The sequence below is a fragment of the Sander vitreus genome, chromosome 4 (genome assembly GCF_031162955.1).
Source record: "Sander vitreus isolate 19-12246 chromosome 4, sanVit1, whole genome shotgun sequence".
Taxonomy (NCBI): Eukaryota; Metazoa; Chordata; class Actinopteri; order Perciformes; family Percidae; genus Sander; species Sander vitreus.
Window position 1 is genome coordinate 4,546,859 of NC_135858.1, and position 23,076 is coordinate 4,569,934.

Sequence of the window (23,076 nt, forward strand, 5' to 3'; positions counted from 1 at the left end):
TTAGTTTCATGTGCGCACGCAAAACCTAGTTTAGTTTCACGTGCTCACGTGAAACTTTCATGTGCTCACGTGAAAAGGTTTCACGTGCACACATGAAACTAAACTTTTTTTATTTATTTTTTGCTCATGTCCCCTTAGGGGCTCCGTACGATTCTGATTGGTTTAACTGAAAAGCCTCGAAACAGCTGATCAGTTTTAGGAGAGAGAGGTGATGAAGTTATAGAAGTCTTCCTGAAAGAATTTACGCTGAGCTTCATATGGCAGAGTTAGCATAAATTCTCCTATTTACTTAAAGTCCACAGCACAAAAACAAATCGATAAACAAATAAATATTTCAATTTATTACACTATCTCAAAGACATTATGTCAGAAATACAAGCAACAGTGGGATGTCAGATTGCTTTCAGAACATTGTGGTCAGCATTGTGCGTTACAGAAGTATGATCCAAAATATACAGAACAATCACTACACTGCAAAAGAATTAAAAGCAAATGTGGGAATGTCATACCTAAACATATATACACATCTGCTGCTGTAACAGTACACTGTTTTAGGTAGTAAAAGAAAAGCTAAGGTGCCACTAAATTACATGGATACTAATATGAACACTCTTTGTATTTATAATGGCTACATTACATAATACCAGCAAGAAAAAAAGAGATATGTGAAATAGACTCCTGCAGTGTGGGAAAAGGTCAGCAGTAATATTTGGTCATCTGTTTCTTTTGGCTGGACCGCAAGGGCCAGCCCATGGACATCGTCACTGAGTGATAAAGTTCCACCATTGGTCGGAGTGTGATGACATAGTGTGATGATGTGAGTGTTTGTTTCCTCGTTGGCCATTGCCTTTTTAAAATGTATTGGCACGACATAAGCTTTTATCTCCGCTCTTGCCCATCAATCAGCTGATTAACTCCCTCAATACATGATTGTTGTTGTTGTTGTATGTGTACGTGTTGTTGTGTGTGTGTGTGTGTGTGTGTGTGTGTGTGTGTGTGTGTGTGTGTGTGTGTGTGTGTGTGTGTGTGCGCGTGCGCGCAGTGAAAAAGGTTATTTCTAAATAAATATAGTGCATGGGCAGGTTTTGATATTTCAACATGCAAGAATCAGAGGACAGCAGGAAGAGGGGCAGGTAAAAAAATAGAAAGCCTTCCCAGAGCTTTGTGGCACAGTGTGTGCTGTGTGAACAGCACAATGCTTAACTTGGGTGCCGACAGGAAGCAAGGTGTGCGGTAAAATATAAACTACTCAAATAACATAAAGGAGTAGGCCTACACATTATGAAGAAACGAAAAATCTTTCATATCTTTAAAACATCTTTAAAATAGAACCATTTGAGTGGCCGGGTTAGTTCAGTTGGTAGAGCAGGCGCACATATATAGAGGTTTACTCCTACGACACAGCGGCCGCGGGTCCGACTCCGCGTGGCCCTTTGCTGCATGTCATTCCCCCTCTCTCTCCCCTTTCATGTCTTTATCTGTCCTATCAAAATAAAGGCCTAAAATGCCCAAAAAATAATCTTAAAAAATAAAAATAAAAAATAGAACCAGAACAAGAAAATGCCAGTGAGACTTGAGTTTCACTCTCACTTTCCAGCAGATATATTACCTTGGTGCACCGAAGAGAGCAGAGAGTGAAGTTGTGAGGTGGTAGTAAATGCACAGTGTAGGTTTCAGTAAGGGCCATGAATAAATGCTGCAGCTCATCAAGACCAACATTTCAGGCTGTTTCATAATTGCCATGGGGTGCAACCTAGGTCCGGTCTGTTTAACAAAGTAACATTAATTACACAATAACACTTTAGATGTGTAATCCAGAACAATAGCTTGTTGAAAATAGCATGATTACATTGAAAAGCATTCCTCAATTATTTGACTCGAACATATCTTTACCATGTCATGTGATATACTTCACTACAGATGAACATTTATGTCCATATTAACATTATAGACATCATCACTGACTATCCGTATAAGTCTTGTTTTACCATTGTTAGCTAGTTAGCTAACCTGCAGGCTAATTTAGCGTACCGTCGTAATGCCAATTAGCTTCTAATGGATAGGCTAACAAGTGTTAGCAACAAGATTTGTTTTATTTTCTCTTGCTAACAAGCTGATTAGATGTATCATCAGTTACATCTGTTAGCAGAGAAAAATAATTCACTCAGCTATTGTTGCAAAAGTGACGGACCTCCAATATGGCTGCCTGAGGAGGTGCTTTGGCAGCATCTTACTACCACTTTCATGCACAAAAACAGTAGGCAGTCTCTGTGTCAGATGCTTTGTGGTAAGAGACACTGTTGTGACCCGGCCAAGGTTTTTTGTGCTCTTGCTGTTAGCACCAATACCATTTTATAGTTGAGAGAGGAAGAGGAGTGGATCAGGAAGAGACTGAGCCTGAGTCTTCAACATCTGTGGAGTTGTATTCGTCAGCAGACTCTGTGAGGGCAGGGTAGGGCCGTGGCTGGTCCAGGTTGACGTAGGTGACATTCAGACTTATGTAGTGTTCTCCCTCCAGGCCGGACAGAATGGTGAAGACAGCCGACACCAACGTAGCAAAGCTGGGCCTCAACTCTGGATCAGGGTCCCAGCACTGGAGCATTATGCTATACCTGGAAAAAACATCAACAGATTCTGAGTCTGAGCAAGGAGGGAATGGCCAACTCAGTCCACTATATTATTGGCTAGCAATAAAATGAACTATAAGTATATAGTCTGGCACGGAACTTTTTTCACATATAACATGTTAACTAGTGAGCTATAGAGGATCTGGTAGGTGGGTTTTGTTACCTTTGGTCATAGCCAGGCTAGCTGTCTCCCCCTGTTTAAAGACTGTATGCTAAGCTAAGCTAACTGTCTGTTGGCTGTAGCTTCATATTTACTCTACAGACTCATCTCATCTAACTTTCGTCAAAAAAGCAAATAAAGATATTTCCCAAAATTTCTAACTATCCCTTTAATGACTATGTTGGTGTTGTATGGGTTCTTGGGTAACACTTTTCCATAAGCCCTCAGGACAAGGGGTATGAATAGTTGATTTGTTCTCCATCAATCTTTAAGTTGGTAGGCAAAAGCTTAAAGTTCAAGGGATTAATCATTAAAACAGCAAAAACATGTTGGCTTTTCCTTGTACAGTCAGACCACTGTTTGTGTATGTGGTTTTGTAAAAGAAGAAGTGTTCTTTGAGTTGTTATGTAGACATACACATTAACTCCTAAACTGCATTGCTTAACTGTTGGAATAGCAAGTAGTGGACAATTTACGGGTTTCGCACTACTGAGTGACCATTCTAGATCTTGTTGTTACTACTTGGACTTTGTTCTTCCGTCGTGTAGTTGAAAATCAGTGTTAGTATACTATTATTGTAGTATTAGTATTCATACAAAAGCGGCCCTTAATTCTATGAAGTTTTGCAATTAATGTATGCAAACTAAGCATCAACTAAACAGCACTAAACATCAACTAACTTACAATTATTCTTTAGACTTATTCTACAGTGAGCAACATAATTATATTACTCCTACTACAGTACTTACAATGGGTCAGGGCAGTACTGAGGCTGGGGAAGCCTCCTGCCCTTCAGTAAGTAATGTGTTATGTCATAAGGGTCCACCTCTGGGTAGGGGCTTGCTCCTCTGGTCAGCATCTCCCACATCAGCACACCAAAGGACCACTGCATCAAGAGAGGACAAAGTTACACCAAGTACTAGTACACTTGAACTCCCAATCAGTATTGTGTTTTGCACCCTTGCTAAGAAAAGGTTAAAAACCTCTTTAAAGGTATTTAATGGAGTGATTTGTGTCTAACCCACCGTGCTTAGTATCACTCTGTGACATAAGCAAGAAAAACTGCACAGCCTTGAACACGGACAATATGGGTCCTTAGGAGGTAGACCAATGTTGAGTTGAAAACCATGATGGTGGAATACATTTCTGGAAACTAATGTTTCCTATTATTGTACTGTATACAATTGTATAGTATTGTGCTGTAAAGCAATCCGGAAACAAGTTGGCAATCAATGCAAAATGCTATGTAAAGCAGTGTTTTCCAAACATCTTGGCTTGTGACCCCTTGAACCAAAGCCATGTCTACATGCAACCCTTCACCATTTCAACTAACTTTAAATCATTTTAAAGGCGCAAGAGGTCATATTATCCAGTTGTTGACAAGACAAAAAAACATAAATGTATGCAACATTAAATGTAATTTCTTTCTGCTTTCCTATCCTGTTAATCATTTCATGACCCCTCAAATTTACTTTGCAACCCCTTGGGGGGGTCCTAGACCCCCAGATTGGGAACCACTGATGTAGAGGACAGCCGATGATAGGATATAGACTATTTCCATATTTTTACATGGTGATAATTGACATTAAAAGGGAACAAACATTGTTGAAATGTTGTGAACCAGACACATAAATACTGTACTCCTCTGTCAGATATTGCTATTTTTCACAATCTACCTACAAGACAAACACATCATGCATTAAACATTGATTTACACTGCTAGAAACATTGACAAGTGTCCCTCAAAACGTTAACAACTGCCATAGAGATCTTGATTATACTAAAGTAGCTCTTCATTTCCTCACCACATCGGACTTGGAGGTGAATTTCTGTGTCTGCAGACTCTCGATGGCCATCCACTTGACAGGCAGCTTAGCCTTCCTGTGATCCTGAACACTATAATACTCCTTATCAAATACATCTCTGGCCATGCCAAAGTCTGCCACTTTGACTGTATACGACTCGTCCAGCCTAAAGACAGAAAAAGTAAGATCACATTGTTGTTGCAAAACATTCTAACTGAGTACTGTGATGTAATAAGCTCAACCGAATGTCTACCATGAAACACTGATGAACACTAAATCAAAGAGAAATTCAGGCCTCATGGCAGTGAATAAATTGCTGACTCACATGCAGTTGCGTCCTGCGAGATCTCTGTGCACAAACTTTTTCTGAGCCAAATACTCCATCCCCATGGCAACCTGCAGCCCGAAGCCAATCAGATCCTTTACGGTGGGGTTCTAAACACATCCCACAAATCCATGACAAAAACACTGATTTTAAACAGTTGGAAATGTACATAGTTCGCTATTCAGTAAACAGATGGTTGCACAAAAATCAGATGATTCATTTGCACTGTTTTAATGTAGCTGTCACACCCTCTTCTCGCAGCGTATGAAGTGCCGCAGGTCCCCATGTTTCATGTACGGTAGCACCACTAGAGGGAGCCCTTCCTGTGGCAGGAGGATGCCCAGTAGAGACAGCACATTACTGTGGTGGAAACCCTTCATTATGATACCTTCCTTTAGAAACTGCTCCACCTCCTCGACATCTGTTATCCCTGATAACACACACACACACACACACACACACACACACACACATTATGGACTCAAATGTAATGGAAGAAAGACACTTAAATCACAATTTTGAGAAGCTGCTTTTAAAGATATATAGATATAAACTTAGCACAAAAACTAAGGACATTTGTGTTTGTATTTCTCTGTGGTAACAATGCTTTTTGGCAATGAATCTTATACCATTGGAAAGCCTGTTTAGTTCCCTTTCAAAAGGTGCCCCATTTGTATGGAACATGCATTTGTGGGATGAGCAGCAGCGCTGAGTATGTGGGTTGCGCCCATGAAAAATTTGCCAAATCTTCTCTGCCAATGCCAAACAGCTTATTCTGCCATGATTGATGATTGAAGTTTGATGAAACAAGACATATTGGCAATTTAACAATTTATTCATTTCACAAACAGGAAGAACCATACACAGCCACAACAGCCTGGCACCTCCTCCTCATGCTGGTCACCAGTCTGGTCACACACTGCTGTGGGATGGCATCCCATTCTTCAACCAGCATTTGTCGCAAGTCAGCCAACGTGGTTGTGTTGGTCACTCTGGCACGAACAGCACGCCCAAGCTGATCCCACAAGTGTTCAATGGGGTTGAGGTCAGGACTGCTGGCAGGCCATTCCATCCTCTCCACTCCCACATTCTGGAGGTAGTCTCTGATAAACCCTGCCCTGTGGGGGCGAACGTTGTCATCTTGGAGGATAGAGTTCGGTCCCAGACTGTGGAGATATGGGATTGCCACTGGTTGCAGAATCTCATCTCTATATCTCTCTGCATTGAGATTGCCTCCAATGATGACAAGCCTCGTTTTTCCAGTGAGGGAGATGCCGCCCCACACCATCACACTGCCGCCACCAAAAGGTGTTACTTATCGGTGCAGCAATCAGCATAGCGTTCTCCGCGTCTTCTCCACACTTTGACCCTACGATCCAACTGCCGTAGGCAGAATCTGGACTCATCATTGAACATCATTGAAACGTTCCCCCACGTGTTCATGTTCCAGTGCACGTGTTGGCGACACCAGCGCAAACGGTGAAGGGCAATGGCAGAGAAGATTTGGCAAATTTTTCATGGGCGCAACCCACATACTCCGCGCTGCTGCTCATCCCACAAATGCATGTTCCTTACAAATGGGGCATCAATTGAAAGGGAACTAAACAGGCTTTCCAACGGTATAAGATTTATTGCCAAAAAGCATTGTTACCACAGAGAAATAATCTACCAAACACACATTTCCTTACTTTTTGTGCTAAGTTTATATAGATGTTACTCACTATTCAAAGACTTGACAGCACAGTGGATTTCTCTGTTGTTGTGGTCTGTGAAGTAGCCATGATAAACAGTGCCAAAATGACCTACAGGTGTGAAGGGGGGTAGAGAGAGAATCACACAGGACTATTGCTGTTTCTTTCAAACAGAAGATAGCTTACACCAGGCTCCATAACATGTTTTTTGTTTGAGATAGAGGCAGTGGGGTTCCTTACCCTTCCCTATGATCCGGTGGTGTTGCACAATAAGCATCTCAGCAGGAATAAGAACATCCTTTACCTCCTCAAGCAGCTCTGGCCTAAAACTGGAGATGGAGATCTTCTCTGAAGGCATGAGGGGAGTGAGGGTAGGATCTATGCTGCCTGCAGCAAAGCTCAGGCTGGGGAACACCATCGACCCCACCAGCGGGGTAGAAGGACTTAGGGATACTACTAGTAAAGGTCCAGAGAGAGAGGTTTATTAAGTAGTTATGAAGGTATATGTGTCAGAAGAAATCTAGCTATACAGTATTACAGTGCAGTATAATACGTGCTTAGCTAGAGGGTCACCTCTCCTGTAGTCCCCAATGGGCGACAGCTCCACATTATTTGTACCAGAGAGGTTAGCACTGTGGGCCAAACGGGTCTCTACCATGGAGGCTGAAAACATTTCACAACACTTTTTAATCATCAACCCCAGAAGAAGAACACCTGTACATCCTATCCAGGGATGTTCTAGTTAAAAGGCTTGTGTAATTCATCCATAACCCACCCACAGCCGGTAGCAGTTGTACAAACATTTCTGACCAAAGTCCACATAACAGAGAGGAGCCCACCTTTCTTCGTCTTCCTTAAGTGTTTCATAACGACGAAGGCCAGCACCGCCCCGGCCACCAGAGCCGCCAGGATCCCCAGAACAACGCCCACCATGTAGTGGTTGCTGACCCTCACCACCGTACCAACGTTGTGGACCTGCCCGTTGATGGAGATCTAAAGAGCAGAGTTCATCATACACAGTTAATACCATCATCACACTATAAAAGCAGGAATCTTTTGTAAGTCTGTCCGGTTATCCAGTTATCTGACCCACATGCGCGAAAGACATAACACGCAGCACGCTGTTGTATGGATGTAAATAGACTCATTTATCTACAGTATCTTCAAACTTAAAAGAAATAGCTTACATGACGCTAATGACATTTCTTGCCGACTCTAGACACAAACGAAAGCCAGACACAATATCATATTAAGTTGCTGTGAGCTGTAAATTCACCACTTCTAAGCAGAAGGCAGAAGATAATGTTATTTCAGAGCCTGACCGGGCAAAGCCTCTCTTCATCCGAGCAACTGCCTCCGTCTCACTCAAACTCACTGTGGGTCTGGTTCAGCAGCTGCCTGTACCATGGATTATACAGTTGCTGAACCAGCTGCTGAATAAGAAGGGCCTGTACCCGTCGCTGACATTTTCACCTGGCGGACGGGACTCTACTCAAAACGTTTTTTCTGAAGTAGAACTATTAATATCGCACAGTAGTCCTGCATTCAAATGTTTACTTAAAGTGAAGAGTAAAAAAAGAGAGGAATTAGCAGCACAATGTACTGAAATTGACTTAAAGGTCCTATGGCATGAAAATTTCACTTTATGATGTTTTTTAACATTAAAATGAGTTCCCCCAGCCTGCCTATGGTCCCCCAGTGGCTAGAAATGGTGATAGGTGTAAACTGAGCCCTGGCTATCCTGCTCTGCCTTTGAGAAAATGAAAGCTCAGATGGGCCGATCTGGAATCTTCCCTTTATGACGTCATAAGGGGAAAGGTTACCTCCCCTTTCTCTGCTTTACCTGCCCATGAGAAAGAGAGACATCATGGCTTGCAAACAAGCAAAGCATGGCAGTTGGTCAAGGCCACACCCCCACCCTCCACCTTGCCCCCCCTCCCTCCTCCTCAATAGCATTTAAAGCTACAGACACAGAAATTACACATCCTAAGGAAAGCTCATTGTGGGACTGGCTCTAGTGGCTGTAATTCTGCACCAAGGCTGAATTTTGGGAGAGAGACTTCAGATACAGTATTAGGGGACCACTAAGGCCTATATAAAATATACTTCAGATACAGTATTAGGGGACCACTAAGGCCTATATAAAAGAGACTTCAGATACAGTATTAGGGGACCACTAAGGTCTATATAAAAGAGACTTCAGATACAGTATTAGGGGACCACTAAGGTCTATATAAAAGAGACTTCAGATACAGTATTAGGGGGACCACTAAGGCCTATATAAAATAGACTTCAGATACAGTATTAGGGGACCACTAAGGTCTATATAAAAGAGACTTCAGATACAGTATTAGGGGACCACTAAGGTCTATATAAAAGAGACTTCAGATACAGTATTAGGGGACCACTAAGGTCTATATAAAAGCATCCAAAAAGCAGCATGTCATAGGACCTTTAACGTCTGTTAAAGATGAAGTTTTCAACTCTAATACAATGCTGGATAATGTAATGAATAATAATGCATCATATTTTAATTGTTGTATTTTGTGAGTAAAATCTGCAACGTAACCAGTAACCTTTTTCTGTCAGATAAATGTAGTAGTACAATGTTTTCCTCTGAAGTAGAAGTACACAGTATGTCAGTACTATACAGTTTAGTTGCATATGTTTTAAGTGGTTTGGGGGCCTTCTAAAAATTATTTCAGGGGATGAGTAAGCATAGTAACATACCCAATATTTTTTATATCTAAACATCAAAATATCTAAACATCAAACTACATCTATAGCTGTTTGGGGCCTTTTTACCTCATAAATTTACTATATCGCCATATGGGTAATCTGTGAATTTTCCCTCAAAAATCCCATATCGGTCAGGCTCTAGTTGTACCTTTAGGTTTTACAATTTTGAATGCTATAATGAACTACCTAGCTACGTGTCAGCATGCAGACATGCTAAAGTGTCAGAATTTCTCGGGTTTGTGCATAGAAAATGAAAAATGTGCACGTAATTTTCTATAGTATTTTAATTATCTTAACTAGAAGTATTTGGAGCTTTTTTTCTTTTGGCACAATTTTCACATATCCTATCTGATAGCTGCTTGACAGGGTACATGCACAATGTACAAATGGTTGGTGATCACTGAACAGGCACATGTAGGACCTAGGGCTCCGTGTTGCATGCTGGATCCAGGTAAATCAGTCAGTTAATCATCATCTAAACCTCCACCCGGATTTACCTTCACTGGCAATCCCTCACTGGTGATGGTCATGTTTTTGGGGATCCTGCAGGTAATCTCATTATCCAGGACTTTGGCATCACAATCAACGCCTGCCACCGTCATAATGATGGTCATACAGGAGCTCACCAGATTCAGCTTTTGATGCTATGTACAGAGAGGTCAAATCAAGATATGAGACAAAATGACTTATTTATAATAAACATATTACAAATCCACATATATTTGTCATTAATTTACAAACAAATATCCTTAGAGCTATCTCTTACATGTAGTGACACTTCGTCAAACCCAGGGTACAAATTCAGCACATGTCCATCGGTTTCAAAAGGTATGGGCTCGCCGTAGGGGTGGTAAGAGAACTCTTTGTTCCAAAGTCCCAACGCTCCGTCCATGTCAAAAGAAAGCTCTCCTTCCTCAGTCTCATCCCTGGGAAACACAGGAGAGATACACTCCATCCTCGTGGGCAAGGACTTTCCTATGCACTCCTGAAACAAAACAGTGTGATCATACTTTAATGGTAGGCCCACACAGTAAAATGTAAGCATATGACTTTGGAGGGAAATCAAAAAGACAGAATAAAAGAAAAATGATTTTGCTATGCTAATGATGAACACTGTACCCTTGTCACAGGTTTCAAATGGCTCTCATTGGGTTTAAAGCGGATGATGGTGCGGTAAACAGAATCCAGGTTCTCCCCCCCAATGACAATCTTTGACCCCCTGCAATTCAGACAAATGTGAGAAATACAATTGTTTCTTGTTACAACTGAATTGGTCCAATGAGAAAGATGAGAAAAATAGGACAAAAGTTGAAGGTCTCATTGGTTTACCTGTCAAAGCTGCAGTCAGGCAGGACAGCTGTAATAATTGGGTTTTCTTTGTAGTAAAACACCTTTGTGGTGAGGACTGGAGACTTGTCGATGAAAACACTCAGAGGAACGTCCCTCACCTCTGAGATGGGCTGGGACAGACAGATGATGGAGGACACATTGCCTTTGGGCTCTGTGACTCTGTAGGGAGACAGAGATATGTAAATGACGTGCCGTAACAGGTCAACTGTTGTAGATCAAAAAGCATTATTCATACATTATTCATGTTTAAAAAGATAACATCTCCAGTAGAAAATAGTTCAGTTCTGAGTCAGTCAAGCCAAGACCTGTCTAGGAGTTAGCCTGTAGTTTTGTAAACTATAATTATTCTTTTGAGGTTAGTGTGGTGAAAAGAGATAGGGAGAGATGTATTTCCAGACCTCTGTATAGGACAGGGCATGTCATTGAGAGTGACTTTCCTGGTCTTCCCAGCATCTAAGTGAGGACCAGTCACTGTGATGAACGTGCCCCCAACACGTGGCCCATAGTTGGGCTGGATTTCTGTGATGTTGGGAATCTGAGGGGACAATTTATCAAAGTATTATGGTAAACAAACATGTTTGAAAAGTGGTTCCCCAGATTAAATAGCTTAGTGAAATTGTTTATAGCTTGTATGTTGTAATGAGGATATCCGTAGATGATAACAGCAAAGATTACCACAAATGTGAATCCTGGCATTTCTGCTTTTCCGTCAATAGAGTAGCGTCCCTCCACCTTGCCCTCATGCACCTCCACTGTAATGTTAACTGGTTTGGACAGCTCAGTGGCCCCAGAGCGAATCTTACACACGAAGCTGAAGAGCAGCACCACAACACACACTCAGTAGGTCAGCAAAGACAAAAGTTTGTGTTGTTTTAACATGTTAGCTTTGCTGCTAAAATACAGCTTTCAAGTTAAATCAATGCACTGACTCTTATGAATGTCTTTATAGAATTAGTTTGTTGATGAATCTATTAAAGAAGAATGACATTCCCATCAGCCTCAGCTGTACTTTGTGTTTAGTGCTAATTAGCAAATGTTAGTATGACCTGATAAACATCAGCATGTTAGCATTGTTACTGTAAGAATGTTAGCATGCTGGCATTAATGTATCAGTACAACCTCACAGAGCCCATAGTGTGGCTGTAGACATGTTACACATATTGGTTATGTGGCCTTGTGTATCATTTTCATATTCAACACATCAGTAACAAAGTATAATAGCGCACATGTCAAAATTTGGTGTCAGTCCCTCAAAGTTTAGACTCATTATGTTGTAATGATGTTCAACAGTCAGACATTATAAAGTTTGATATCAATGAGTGGCCATTATAGACCAGCAAAGTCATGCTCTGTTTTTTCACTTTCTCGAAAGGTTTCCGGGAAAGAAATGACAAGCTTTTTATTTTATTTTTACAAGAAATTCCTAAGGGTACATTTTCCACAACATTACTATAACAGATTGTACTTGGAGCCAGATCACTGCCTGTATGGATACTCACTGTGTGTTGTTGCTTTTGACTGGAAGAACAGTGCAAGCAGTCTGCCCCAGTCGGACCTGGTGGGTTCTGGAGGTGATGGCAGGTCTTAAAGGGGACTGGAACTCCCACCCACACACCGTTAGCTCTGTTTGACCATCAGGAGGAGCAGTCCGTGGAAAGAACTGCGTCAATAAAGCAAAATATATAGTGCCACCTTGAAATGAAATGTTTTTATTAGTTGCTCATAGAAATGTTTGTATCCTGGAATACAGAACAAACCTCACCCCAGTGATCCCTGGTGGGCAGGACTCATTCCTCCAGCGTCTGTTACACTCGCTCTCCCAGGAGCACACTCCGGAGCACCAGCCACAGCCCATGAACTTAGGGGCTGTGAGACACATGGCACAAGTCAGGAAGTGTTGACAGCCTGGCCCTCTCTGGGGCACCTGGATCATCTGAAACAGAGAGAAAACAATTAAAGGTCACATATTCAATCTTATGGCCTTGTGCTACTTAATTACTTCCGCCAAGGAGTTTATGTTTTCGGTTTGTTTGTCTGTTTGTTATAAACAACCAACTATAAGTTGGTTTCAGCAGGATCATGGAAAAACTACAGGCCCGATTATCATGAAACTTGGTGGAAGGGTGTAGCAGGGGCCAAGGAAGAGCGTGGCGCGGAGCAGATACACATATTTTTCACTTCACATTGTTCACATTGCAAGTTAGGGCGTTTGTGCTGCATTCTTGTGGTGTTGGAATAATCTGAAAAATGTGTTACCGACTGGGAAAGTTCACACTGCATTAACATTGTAAGATCAAATTTGGCAGAGGTCTTTGCTCTCTGAGTGTGCAACTGTTGTTCTTTGTTTAATTGATATATAAGGCAAGGTACTCTGAATGTCTAGAGAGAACCCCATGTTCAGGTCTTCTCTCCATGCTGCATGAGGTAAAGATATTTGATTCATAAAATCATTGACTGTAATTTTTCTGACAGGCCTTATTCAGCACAAGACAGGTGAAATGGTCACATAGACAGCTCCTGGTGCAGAAATGTCCAATAAGTCCGATGATAAATCAATCTAAATAACACAAAGTAATAGTCCTAACGTCCCACATACCACAAGCCCTATGGATTACTGCTCCAGTGGCAGCTTCTCATATCCACCCTGTTCCAAACGGCATATCAAGCTTATCGATTTGCTTTAGCCCCTTATTCATTCTCAGGGTCACAGGGGTCGCACCTATTCCAGCATGCACTGGGCAGAAGGTATAAAAAAACACCCTGGACAGGTCTCCAGAGCATCATAGCGTCACTGACAGACAATCAGTCCCAACTCATTTGTAATTGAAATGTAACCTGAACTGCATGTCTTTGGTCTGTGGGAGGAAAGTTGACCCCAAGATCTTCCTGCCATCAGATGACAGTAATATCCACATAGCCATTGTACATGTTTATATTTACTCGTATTTCATGTGACTGCACTCTTACCTTGTCTCCAACCACAAAGAGAAGATACTCTGATGAGTAAACAGCGGCAATGGATGCGACCCTCTGATTCTCTACCAAAGAGTAATTGGCAAAGATAATAGGGCTGGATCTTGTCAATACAAGCTGCCAACACAGACACAAAAAATAGGATTATTAGTAATGGATCATATACAATGGTGATAATGAAGATAAATACCAAAAATAGCTGATTGAAATCATGCTGTATACCTGCAGCAGGCGTCCGGTAGAGGTGCCAATATGGGCTACGGTCTTGTTCTCTATAGTTGTGACCAGCAAAGCTGTGAGCAGAACATCTGTCATCTGCCTGTTGAAGAGGTCCACTCTGTAGTAGGGCTTTGACACCATAGTAGGATGGTCTCTGCATGTAGCGTTGTTCTCCATGCTCTAGTACAAAAACCACAGGCAGCAGAGGACAACAAAATGATACAATAGGGATGATAACATCCTCAACATTAACTATAATAGTATTGTTTAGAGCTGCAAAGTATATTCGATTAGTCAATTAGTTAACTATTAAATTAATCCCAGACTATTTTAATTAATCGGTTTGAGTAATTTTTCATCGGTTTGAGTAATTTTTGTATTTTACAAATTCTCTGATTCCAGCTTCTTAAATGTGAACATTTTCTGGTTTCTTTACTCCAGTATGACAGTAAACTGAATGTCTTTGAGTTGTGGACAATAAATGAAACATTTTTACCATTTTCTGACATTTTATAGACTAAACAACTGAGCAATTAATCAAGAAAATAATTAACAGATTAATCGACAATGAAAATAATCGTTAGCTGCAGCCCTAGTATTATTAGACATGTTTGAACTAGGTTGAAAGCAGTGTCTACAACAGGCAGTTAGGCCTTTAGATACAGAAAGGCAAAAAGAAGAGTGAGGAGTCCGACCTCCTGTAGTGGCTTTAGTGTATTTAAGGTTTAGCCATGTTTAAGGTCAAAAACATCATTTATATGAAGCATGACAGTTTATTTTTGACCTTGAATAAAGTACAAAACTATCTAAACTCAAGGTCAAGTCATAGACAACCATCCCAAAGCAATGCCCCTTTTTCCAAAGCTTTCAACCGCATCACACATGCTCAGTTGTCATGGAGATGGATCTGTAGGAACAAGCCAGGAGTCTAATTGGACCTTAGTTGTAATTGTTTCGTCCAAATTAGCTTGACAGCTCAGAGTGTGTATTCATGTGCTCTAAAAAGTTCCACATTCTGAAATAATAAAATGTTATCCTTTAAAAATGTACATATGTAGTAAAACAGGCCCAGCTGTTTGCTTGTAAGGACGTGCTATGAGCTGCTCTGGTCACCAGCGTCATCATGAGAAACCCTGGCACACCAGAAGCACAAGTTTAATCTTTCATAATAATATGATCATTTTTATAATGTAAGAGGCCATGATAAATGATTATTTGCTGCAATACTGACAGAAGGATTGCCTTGTCACTGTAAACACAGAGCAGGGCGGATCACTGTTTAATTAAATAGAGTCTTCCTGTAAACACTGGCTAATATATTGAGGTCAAGATATAAAAACAAAGAAATTACACTTTTAATTGTTTTCAAGGTATATAAAAGGGAAAACAGGAAAGTGGAAAATAAGCATTTTTTTTTCTAATTACATGGATAAAAAAAAATTGGAAGACATGAATCGTCTATCTCGTGTCTCATGAAGTAAGACTAGAGAAAAACACAAACAACATTGCTATTGACTGAAGTCTTTCGCCAGACGCTAGATGAGCATAAAAAACTTGTTTATAAGTCAGTTTCCTGAACCCTAAACCTCAAATACCACCGAAGCTTAAGGACACATACTGCAAAGGTTGAGATAGTTCCAAGGACTAACACACTTAAAACGACATTGAGAGGAACATTATTAGAAAATATGGTATATTAACATATACTATGCCAAACTAAAACACGTTTTCATATTTCAATGAGAGCCAAAAGGTCAAAAGTGGGCTGTGATCATCAGAATTGCATTTACTCATATTACAAAACATTATTCAATCTAATGATCCTTCAATATCTTAATAAGTTGATGACATACTAAAAAGCAGAAAAGCACAGCATTTGTAATGCACGGATGACTTTGTTGGCACAAAAGATGTTTGGATTTGCTGAGAAATGGAAGAACCAGGATTTCAGATTGTTGGACAATCCCGCTGGCAGGTTTTACTCAACATTCAGACAAGCAGCCAAAATCAGCAAAACAGAAAAAGCCTCGAGAGAAAGGTTCACTGGTCAAGTAGAAAGTGTTCCTCTGAAGATAAATAGAACAAAGACTAAACAAAAGAGAACATTACAACTAACTCCACAAAACTGTTTATTTAAACCTCTTCCAAATTTCCGTCCACTGTGAATCTAACAAATCAAAACCAACGAGTTCAAAGACTTAACATCCAAACTATGAAATGATGGCTGCAACTGCAATAACAGCAGCTCTGTTATGGAAATGTTAATTCATTCTCAAACCAAACTGACAATAATTTACAGCCACCACAGAATTAAAAAGAAAAAGAAAACATAAAACATAATGGAAAAATATCTATGGGATCTGGAAATAAAAAGCAGCTTTCCCAAGATAATTAACACAAGAAACGAATGCTGTTATAATATAAGATATAATATAAGATTAAAAATATCTATCCAAATGCACACTTTGGCATACGTTTAGTTTTAAAACACCATCTTCCTGACCTGAGAAACTCCCTCAACTGATACAGAAAACAAGTCATACCGTCAACAACCCTGACTCCCACCTGGCCACAATTCCATCGTGTGCAGACTGACTTTTTCCATGCTTATTTTTCCATCCAAAAAGCAATTTGTATTCATGTTTTCTTGGATTTAACAGTGAATGCTCACTGAATGCTGATGCAAGTGGTTCTGGTTGCATAGTTCCACTTTTGGGGAAATACGTTTTGCTTTCTTGCCAAGAGTTAGATGACAAGATCAGAACACTTTATATCTTGATTTTTTTTCAGTCTGTCTCTGCAGGTAGTGTGTCAACCTCAAAACCTCAAAAAATACACCAGGGATTCACCTCCCTTAAATTGTCCAGTAGACTCCACATTAGGGCTGCACAATACATTGTTTTTTTTATCATCATCCCAATATCAGCTGCCGCAATATACACATCGCAAAAGGCTGCGACATATCGCGATAGACACTCACAGGTTTTTTGTGTTAGTTAAAATTAAATATCAGTAGAAAACTGCACTTTAAAATGTAACATATTCTGCCTTTTATATTCAGTGTTCAATTTGTTCAATAAAAGAATGTTAGACATGATTTCCTTTTCATTTGTTTTAAATTCAACAAGCAATTTGTTGTATTTCATTAGAATACAAGCAGAACTGAGTACATTGTAATATGTTTATTTATCGCAAGTAATATCGTTATCGCGATATTCAATAATGTTAAAAATGCATAGTTTCCTTATATCGTTCAGCCCTACTCTACATACTGAATTTACCTTTGTTCTTCACCTGTCTGTCTCTTTAAAACAGTATCTTGAAGAAAAAATAAAACAGGAACTCTGAGATCATATTAATCACCTGGAATTGTTGTGTTAGTGGACTGATGGGCTCACCTCATGAGGACAGCTCTCACAGGGCTGGAAATGGCAAAGCCCTCTGGAGAGCTGCTCTGGTCCAGACTCGCAGCAGTCATCCACCCCATCTACGATTGCTTTGTTCACGTTGTCCATTGGGAAAGCGCACAGGGCCGAGTCGTGCTCCGTGACCCCGTTGTCATCAGTAACAGCAAAAACCCCATACAGTATGTCATCCTCCTCCTCCGCCCCTAACTCCTCTGCCAGCTCCCTGCCTGCCTTGCCAAAATGGGCTGCCTGAACCACATTGTACACCACATCCTTATAGGGCTCACTGGCTACATTCCTCCTCCGGCGTTTTGGTTCAAAGCGACACTCCAGGATCACCTCACGATACCTCTTCATCTCCCATTCATTCCGTGGGAGACGGCCCAAGCGAGTCTGAAACGGAGATGAGTCCTGATCGGGGCTCTCTCTCTGAACTGAGAGGAAGTAGACAAACTCCTGAGTGAAAAAGCTGTAGACATATTCAATATGGTATGTCCTCCGCAAGCCTGGAAGGACAGTCAGGCCACGCACGTCACTGTAGAAACCATCTTCTGTGGCCAGTGGTCGACGCACTGATATGGACTTCCTTCCGTAACGCTGGGTCACACTGTCATTGACTGTGGAGGCAACAAAGAAGTAAACAGTCTGACCCTCTTCGACCATGGTGACTTTGGTACCAAGAGGGCTAGCCACACAGTCAGGACAGTAGGCAGCAGAGTTTGAAGCCTTTCTGAACAAACACTTAGAAAGGGAGGGCGACTCTCCATTTGAGTTAAGTTGGTGGAAATAGCAAACACCATACTGAGAACTTCCACAAGAGTATAAATACATAAAGAGGGTATCCAACAGCAAGATCTGATTGTTTGTGTCCTCCAGGAAGTCAGGATCCTTGTCAATGTCGCACAAATTGCATATCTGACACTCTGGGCTTCCCACCGGCCCAGTGTGGAGCTCCCACACCTTCTCCAAGCTTCTGTTGACAGCTTCGATCACATTCTGAGAGGCAACATACACCTCCTGGTAAAGCGAGTTGTTGACTATGTTCTGAATGGGGCCCCGGGCCTGGAAGAAGGGCATGGTGTAAACAACAGAGAAGTTGACAGGGTTGGGGGCAAGTGAGGGACAGTTGGCCAAGGCAAAGGCCAGCAGAGTCTGGACACAGACACATGTCCCCCACTTTGTGGTCCAGTGGTCCATCTCCACTCCGGGGTGCACGAGGGGCTACAGCACAGACAACGTGGGGTTACCTCCAACTCTGATGTCGGCACAAAAGCATCCTTGACACCAGCCACTGATACCTGAAGAGAGTAGAGAAAGTCATTAAATCATTAAGAAATTATTCCCTACAGCGCAAATATAGCTGAAACCACAGCATACAAAATGTATTCTTGACCCTGAAAATTGTTTGAATAAAAAAATCCCAAAGGAAACCATTACTTTCTTTTTTGCTGAGGGTTAGACGGGAATATTGAGCCCACTCTCAGAGTCCACTCCAGTAGCTTTTTTTCATGGTAAATGGACACTTAACAATTTGTCTCTCATACACCTATTCACACACACTCTTTAACCCTTGCTCTGTCTGGAACACATATACACAATATAAAATGATGTTGCCCGTCACAGCAAAACTATTGTTCTGTGGCAATGGTGCTATGTGGGAGTGTGCATTATTTGTACTGATGAAAGTGAAAATCAATATCTGTCTGCTTTATTATGTTCCTAACAGATCTGAGGTGAAAAATATCATCTTGGTTGAGCCAGATGATGATAAAAGTGGTCATAAAGATAAATGCTTCCTCTGATTCACCACAAACACTGAGAGGAAATGTTTACATAATCAAACAGAGAGCTGTGTTGCTAGTGCTCAGTATAGTAGTATAGTAGTACAACTATTTTCATAGTGACTTCCTGCACAAGTAATATTTATATCTGTCGGGTCATGTGTACTCTGGTTAATCTAAGATCCCATCTGTTCTTCTCCCATTATGAGTCATGTTCTTTTACTCAGAAGAAGTGGTTGTAACAAGTTAATGCACCAAATGTATCAACTAAAAATGAGCATTTTTTTCCGCCAGTCTCCAATCAACAACCAACCAAATGTTTCAAACTCTGAGCATTGTCTTCATTCTGAACAGACGTTGTTAGGTGGATCATTAACTAGACACATTGCTGTAAGGCTGTATTCAAGAACCCCGGCCTCTCTACTTTGCATTCCTGTCACAAGCACTACGTGCCTTTCAGGGGGAAAGATGTGCACGGACTGATGGTCATAAGACCACGTGCCTTTTTAAGCCCCAGGTGAAGAAGAAACGGCTCAACTGCTCGTGCTTAAGAATTTCATCAACTCTGATTATTTTATTTAGCAGCAGAGAAACTTCATTTTGACCAAAATTATTTCAAGAAAAAAAAGCACTTATTCTTGCTCTAAGCAGTGGTACAGAAAGGTTCCAAGTCAAGTACAGTGTCTTTACATCAATAATTCATAGAATCCCAGTACAGTTGTGCTACATTTTAACATTTGCAGGTCCATGTGAAACTGAGGTTAAGGTTAGAGGACATGGGTATACATAGTAATGACACTGATTGTCTTTCTACATGTTCATGGTTAATAAAGCAAATGGTTGAAATTTAGTTTCCATTCATTGTACTATAGTGCTATTTACAGGCCGGCCAGCATGCAAGTTTTTGCTGAAGGCTGCATCAGCGTCTGACTGCAATTCCCTCACAGGTTAAGTAAAGAGGCAGTCACACTAGTGAGAACACCAGCCTCCTTGGTTCTGTTATTCAGACAATATCAAACCAGATTTCAAGCAACATTATATAAAATGTCAATGTATTAAATGCTACTTATCTTCTATTTTCTGGCTTGTTCATTTTATATTTTATCTATATACAACGCAAAGTTTCTTTACTATCATTTACTTTAATCAAAAAAGCATCTCTCTTTTCATTAATCACCCACAGGGATTTGAAGAGGCAATCTGCTGTGCAAACAATCAATGGTCAAAACATTATTATTGATTATTGATTCAGTGGCAGGAAATGCAACCATTACCACCGAAGATCCAACAGTGTGGAGAGACAACAGCTCGGCATTTTCTTTATTTTGAAACGTTCATAAAAGGATGATTTCTTTGAGTTTATTCTTCAAAAACAATGTAAGATTATTCCAAGTGGTCAAGCCAATATGGTACCCAAATCAATTCGGAAAATTGCACAGATGCAGCATAATTTTAGCTTGTGCTTTTATACATGTTCTTATCCCTGTTTTATGTGTTTGGTAGAATGCATTTGTTTTAATCTTATCTCCATGTCCATACTCCTGTCCTGTTTCTTATCATCACAGTCTGCCTTAATTGCATTCTTGCTCCATTGCACATGTAAAATGGTATTTAGAACGGCACAAAACAGCTTGCTCTGTGAGCTCTAAGGGTTAAAGTCTGGCACTATGGTCTTTAACACATACTGTACTTACAATAAATCCAGTTTCCCAAGTGTAAATTCTAATATTTCATAATAGCACTCTCAAATTGTACTAGTAAATGAAACGTGAAGTGAAGTGTTATATCGAGCTGTTTCCCCCGTCGAGATCTGTTCCCACCTACCTCAACCCGAAGCCGGTCAATGGTCCCTTCAGCACACCTTTTCCACTCATCATCACACAAACATAACATGCCACAGTTCCAACACCCCAGCTTATTTTACAATTCTTATTAAAACACTAAGATTTCATTCAATTTCAATGATATAAGTGGTAATGACTTAATACGCTTCATGAAATAATTGACCTGTAGTGGCTGCATGTTTGCTTATCTGAATAAGCGCTTAAGGGACATTTAGCAGTTGGCTAGTTTGTTTCTATTTTGTTTAAAAAAATATCTCTGGTACATGCAGCTGTGAATGTTAAGAAAAGCTTACCTGTGCAGGTTAGTTTCTGTCCTCTTCAGGGAAGCAACCACAGCCAGGTTTGCTCCTTGACTGACTTTAGAATAGCGCAGGGATGATGCTTGATCTTTGCTCGGGTAGATTCAAGATGACACCATTAGATTGTTTGGGGGGTTTTTGTGTGTGGAAACCTGCTCGTACTCACAACGAGCTGGGATATGTAAAGTATGTTGCTTTTCGGGTTTTCACTTCGGTCATAGTTCCCTCAGTAGTGCTCCAGCTCGCCCCTCCCCTTTCCAGTAACTTCAGACTTACACTATCTGTCTGGCAACCAATTCTGGATTAGCTACCGTCCATTTAACCCCCCCCCCCACGGCACTATTCCACACTGAACCAGCATCAGAGCTACTTGCAATACTTTGATTCTGCTCCAAGTGTACAGTTTGCTTATTGTTAGGCAACAGCCCAGCATACTGTTTTCATGTTATCCTCAAATATGACTATTCTCATGATGGTATACTGTAAATCAATAAATCCTAAAACACAATATACAGTACATACGTAGTTATGGCACTCACATGTTCGTTGTATGGGTCTCTATTCAATGACAGTTACGGCCAAATATGGGTTCCCGTTGAATTTGAAACCTGATTCGCATACTAAGCTCCTCACGTTTCTAGGGATGGCCAACATGTCCATATCTATTGTGGAATTATGGAGAAAAGCCAGAAAAGCCAGTTCATACAAAAAGGTTTATCTTATCTTATATGATAGATCAGTAATAATAACAGTAAAGTAAATCACAACAATTGTATTATTATACTTGTATTTAATTTAACTAGTATTATAACTGTATTGTAACTATCATCATCAGTGGTGGAAATAACTAAATTTACTTAAGTACTGTACTCATGTACTATTGTACAACTGTGAGGTACACAGAATTTCAATGTTCTGCTACTTCTAGCTAAGATTTTACAAACAAAACATATAATCAATTTAAAAAATATGAATACTGTGCTACATATTAAATTATCCAACCTTTTATAAACTAGTCAGAATGTGCTCCATCTCCACCAACTGTAACATTAAAATGCTGCTGCTACATGTTAAAACATCAGTAATAATATTCCAATGCTATAATATATAAAGTAATATAACTCTGAAAGAGACCATTCCACCCAACAAGTGCTTTTACTTTTAAGGTCCTATGACATGCTGCTTTTTGGATGCTTTTATATAGGCCTTAGTGGTCCCCTAATACTGTATCTGAAGTCTCTTTTATATAGGCCTTAGTGGTCCCCTAATACTGTATCTGAAGTCTCTTTTATATAGGCCTTAGTGGTCCCCTAATACTGTATCTGAAGTCTCTTTTATATAGGCCTTAGTGGTCCCCTAATACTGTATCTGAAGTCTCTTTTATATAGACCTTAGAGGTCCCCTAATACTGTATCTGAAGTCTCTTTTATATAGACCTTAGTGGTCCCCTAATACTGTATCTGAAGTCTCTTTTATATAGGCCTTAGTGGTCCCCTAATACTGTATCTGAAGTCTCTTTTATATAGGCCTTAGTGGTCCCCTAATACTGTATCTGAAGTCTCTTTTATATAGGCCTTAGTGGTCCAATACTGTATCTGAAGTCTCTTTTATATAGGCCTTAGTGGTCCCCTAATACTGTATCTGAAGTCTCTTTTATATAGGCCTTAGTGATCTCCTAATACTGTATCTGAAGTATATTTTATATAAGCCTTAGTGGTCCCCTAATACTGTATCTGAAGTATATTTTATATAGACCTTAGTGGTCCCCTAATACTGTATCTGAAGTATATTTTATATAAGCCTTAGTGGTCCCCTAATACTGTATCTGAAGTCTCTCTCCCGAAATTCAGCCTTGG

The 23,076-nt window shown here is 40.5% G+C and overlaps 1 protein-coding gene across 2 annotated transcripts; it reads right to left on the reverse strand.

Moving 5' to 3' along the window:
• Positions 1–318: 318 nt before the first annotated feature.
• mst1rb (macrophage stimulating 1 receptor b) lies at positions 319–21,408 on the reverse strand. 2 transcript variants are annotated; one of them, XM_078247790.1, is made up of 21 exons: positions 21,215–21,408; positions 17,288–18,594; positions 13,893–14,069; positions 13,665–13,787; positions 12,460–12,630; positions 12,197–12,357; positions 11,373–11,508; positions 11,096–11,232; positions 10,677–10,856; positions 10,467–10,566; positions 10,114–10,332; positions 9,845–9,991; positions 7,448–7,601; positions 7,182–7,271; positions 6,849–7,061; positions 6,639–6,719; positions 5,166–5,347; positions 4,918–5,027; positions 4,593–4,758; positions 3,537–3,673; positions 319–2,612 (listed from the first exon to the last, which is right to left on the reverse strand). In XM_078247790.1, the coding sequence occupies exons 2-21, from the start codon at positions 18,491–18,493 to the stop codon at positions 2,381–2,383; spliced, it is 4,122 nt and encodes a 1,373-aa protein (XP_078103916.1). In that variant the 5' UTR covers positions 18,494–18,594; positions 21,215–21,408; the 3' UTR covers positions 319–2,380. The 2 variants fall into 2 exon arrangements, with proteins under 2 accessions (XP_078103916.1, XP_078103914.1); XM_078247788.1 differs by having other exon boundaries at positions 6,849–7,064.
• Positions 21,409–23,076: the final 1,668 nt, after the last annotated feature.

What these genes read in the sequence shown, in the direction of transcription:
- mst1rb (XM_078247788.1), bottom strand. Translation starts at nt 18,493, where the DNA reads ATGGACCACTGGACCACAAAGTGGGGGACATGTGTCTGTGTCCAGACT. An exon ending in CTTAAGGAAGACGAAGAAAG is followed by an intron (nt 7,272 to 7,447) that starts GTGGGCTCCTCT and finishes AAATGTTTTCAG; the next exon opens with CCTCCATGGTAGAGACCCGT. An exon ending in CTCGCAGGACGCAACTGCAT is followed by an intron (nt 4,759 to 4,917) that starts GTGAGTCAGCAA and finishes TTCTGTCTTTAG; the next exon opens with GCTGGACGAGTCGTATACAG.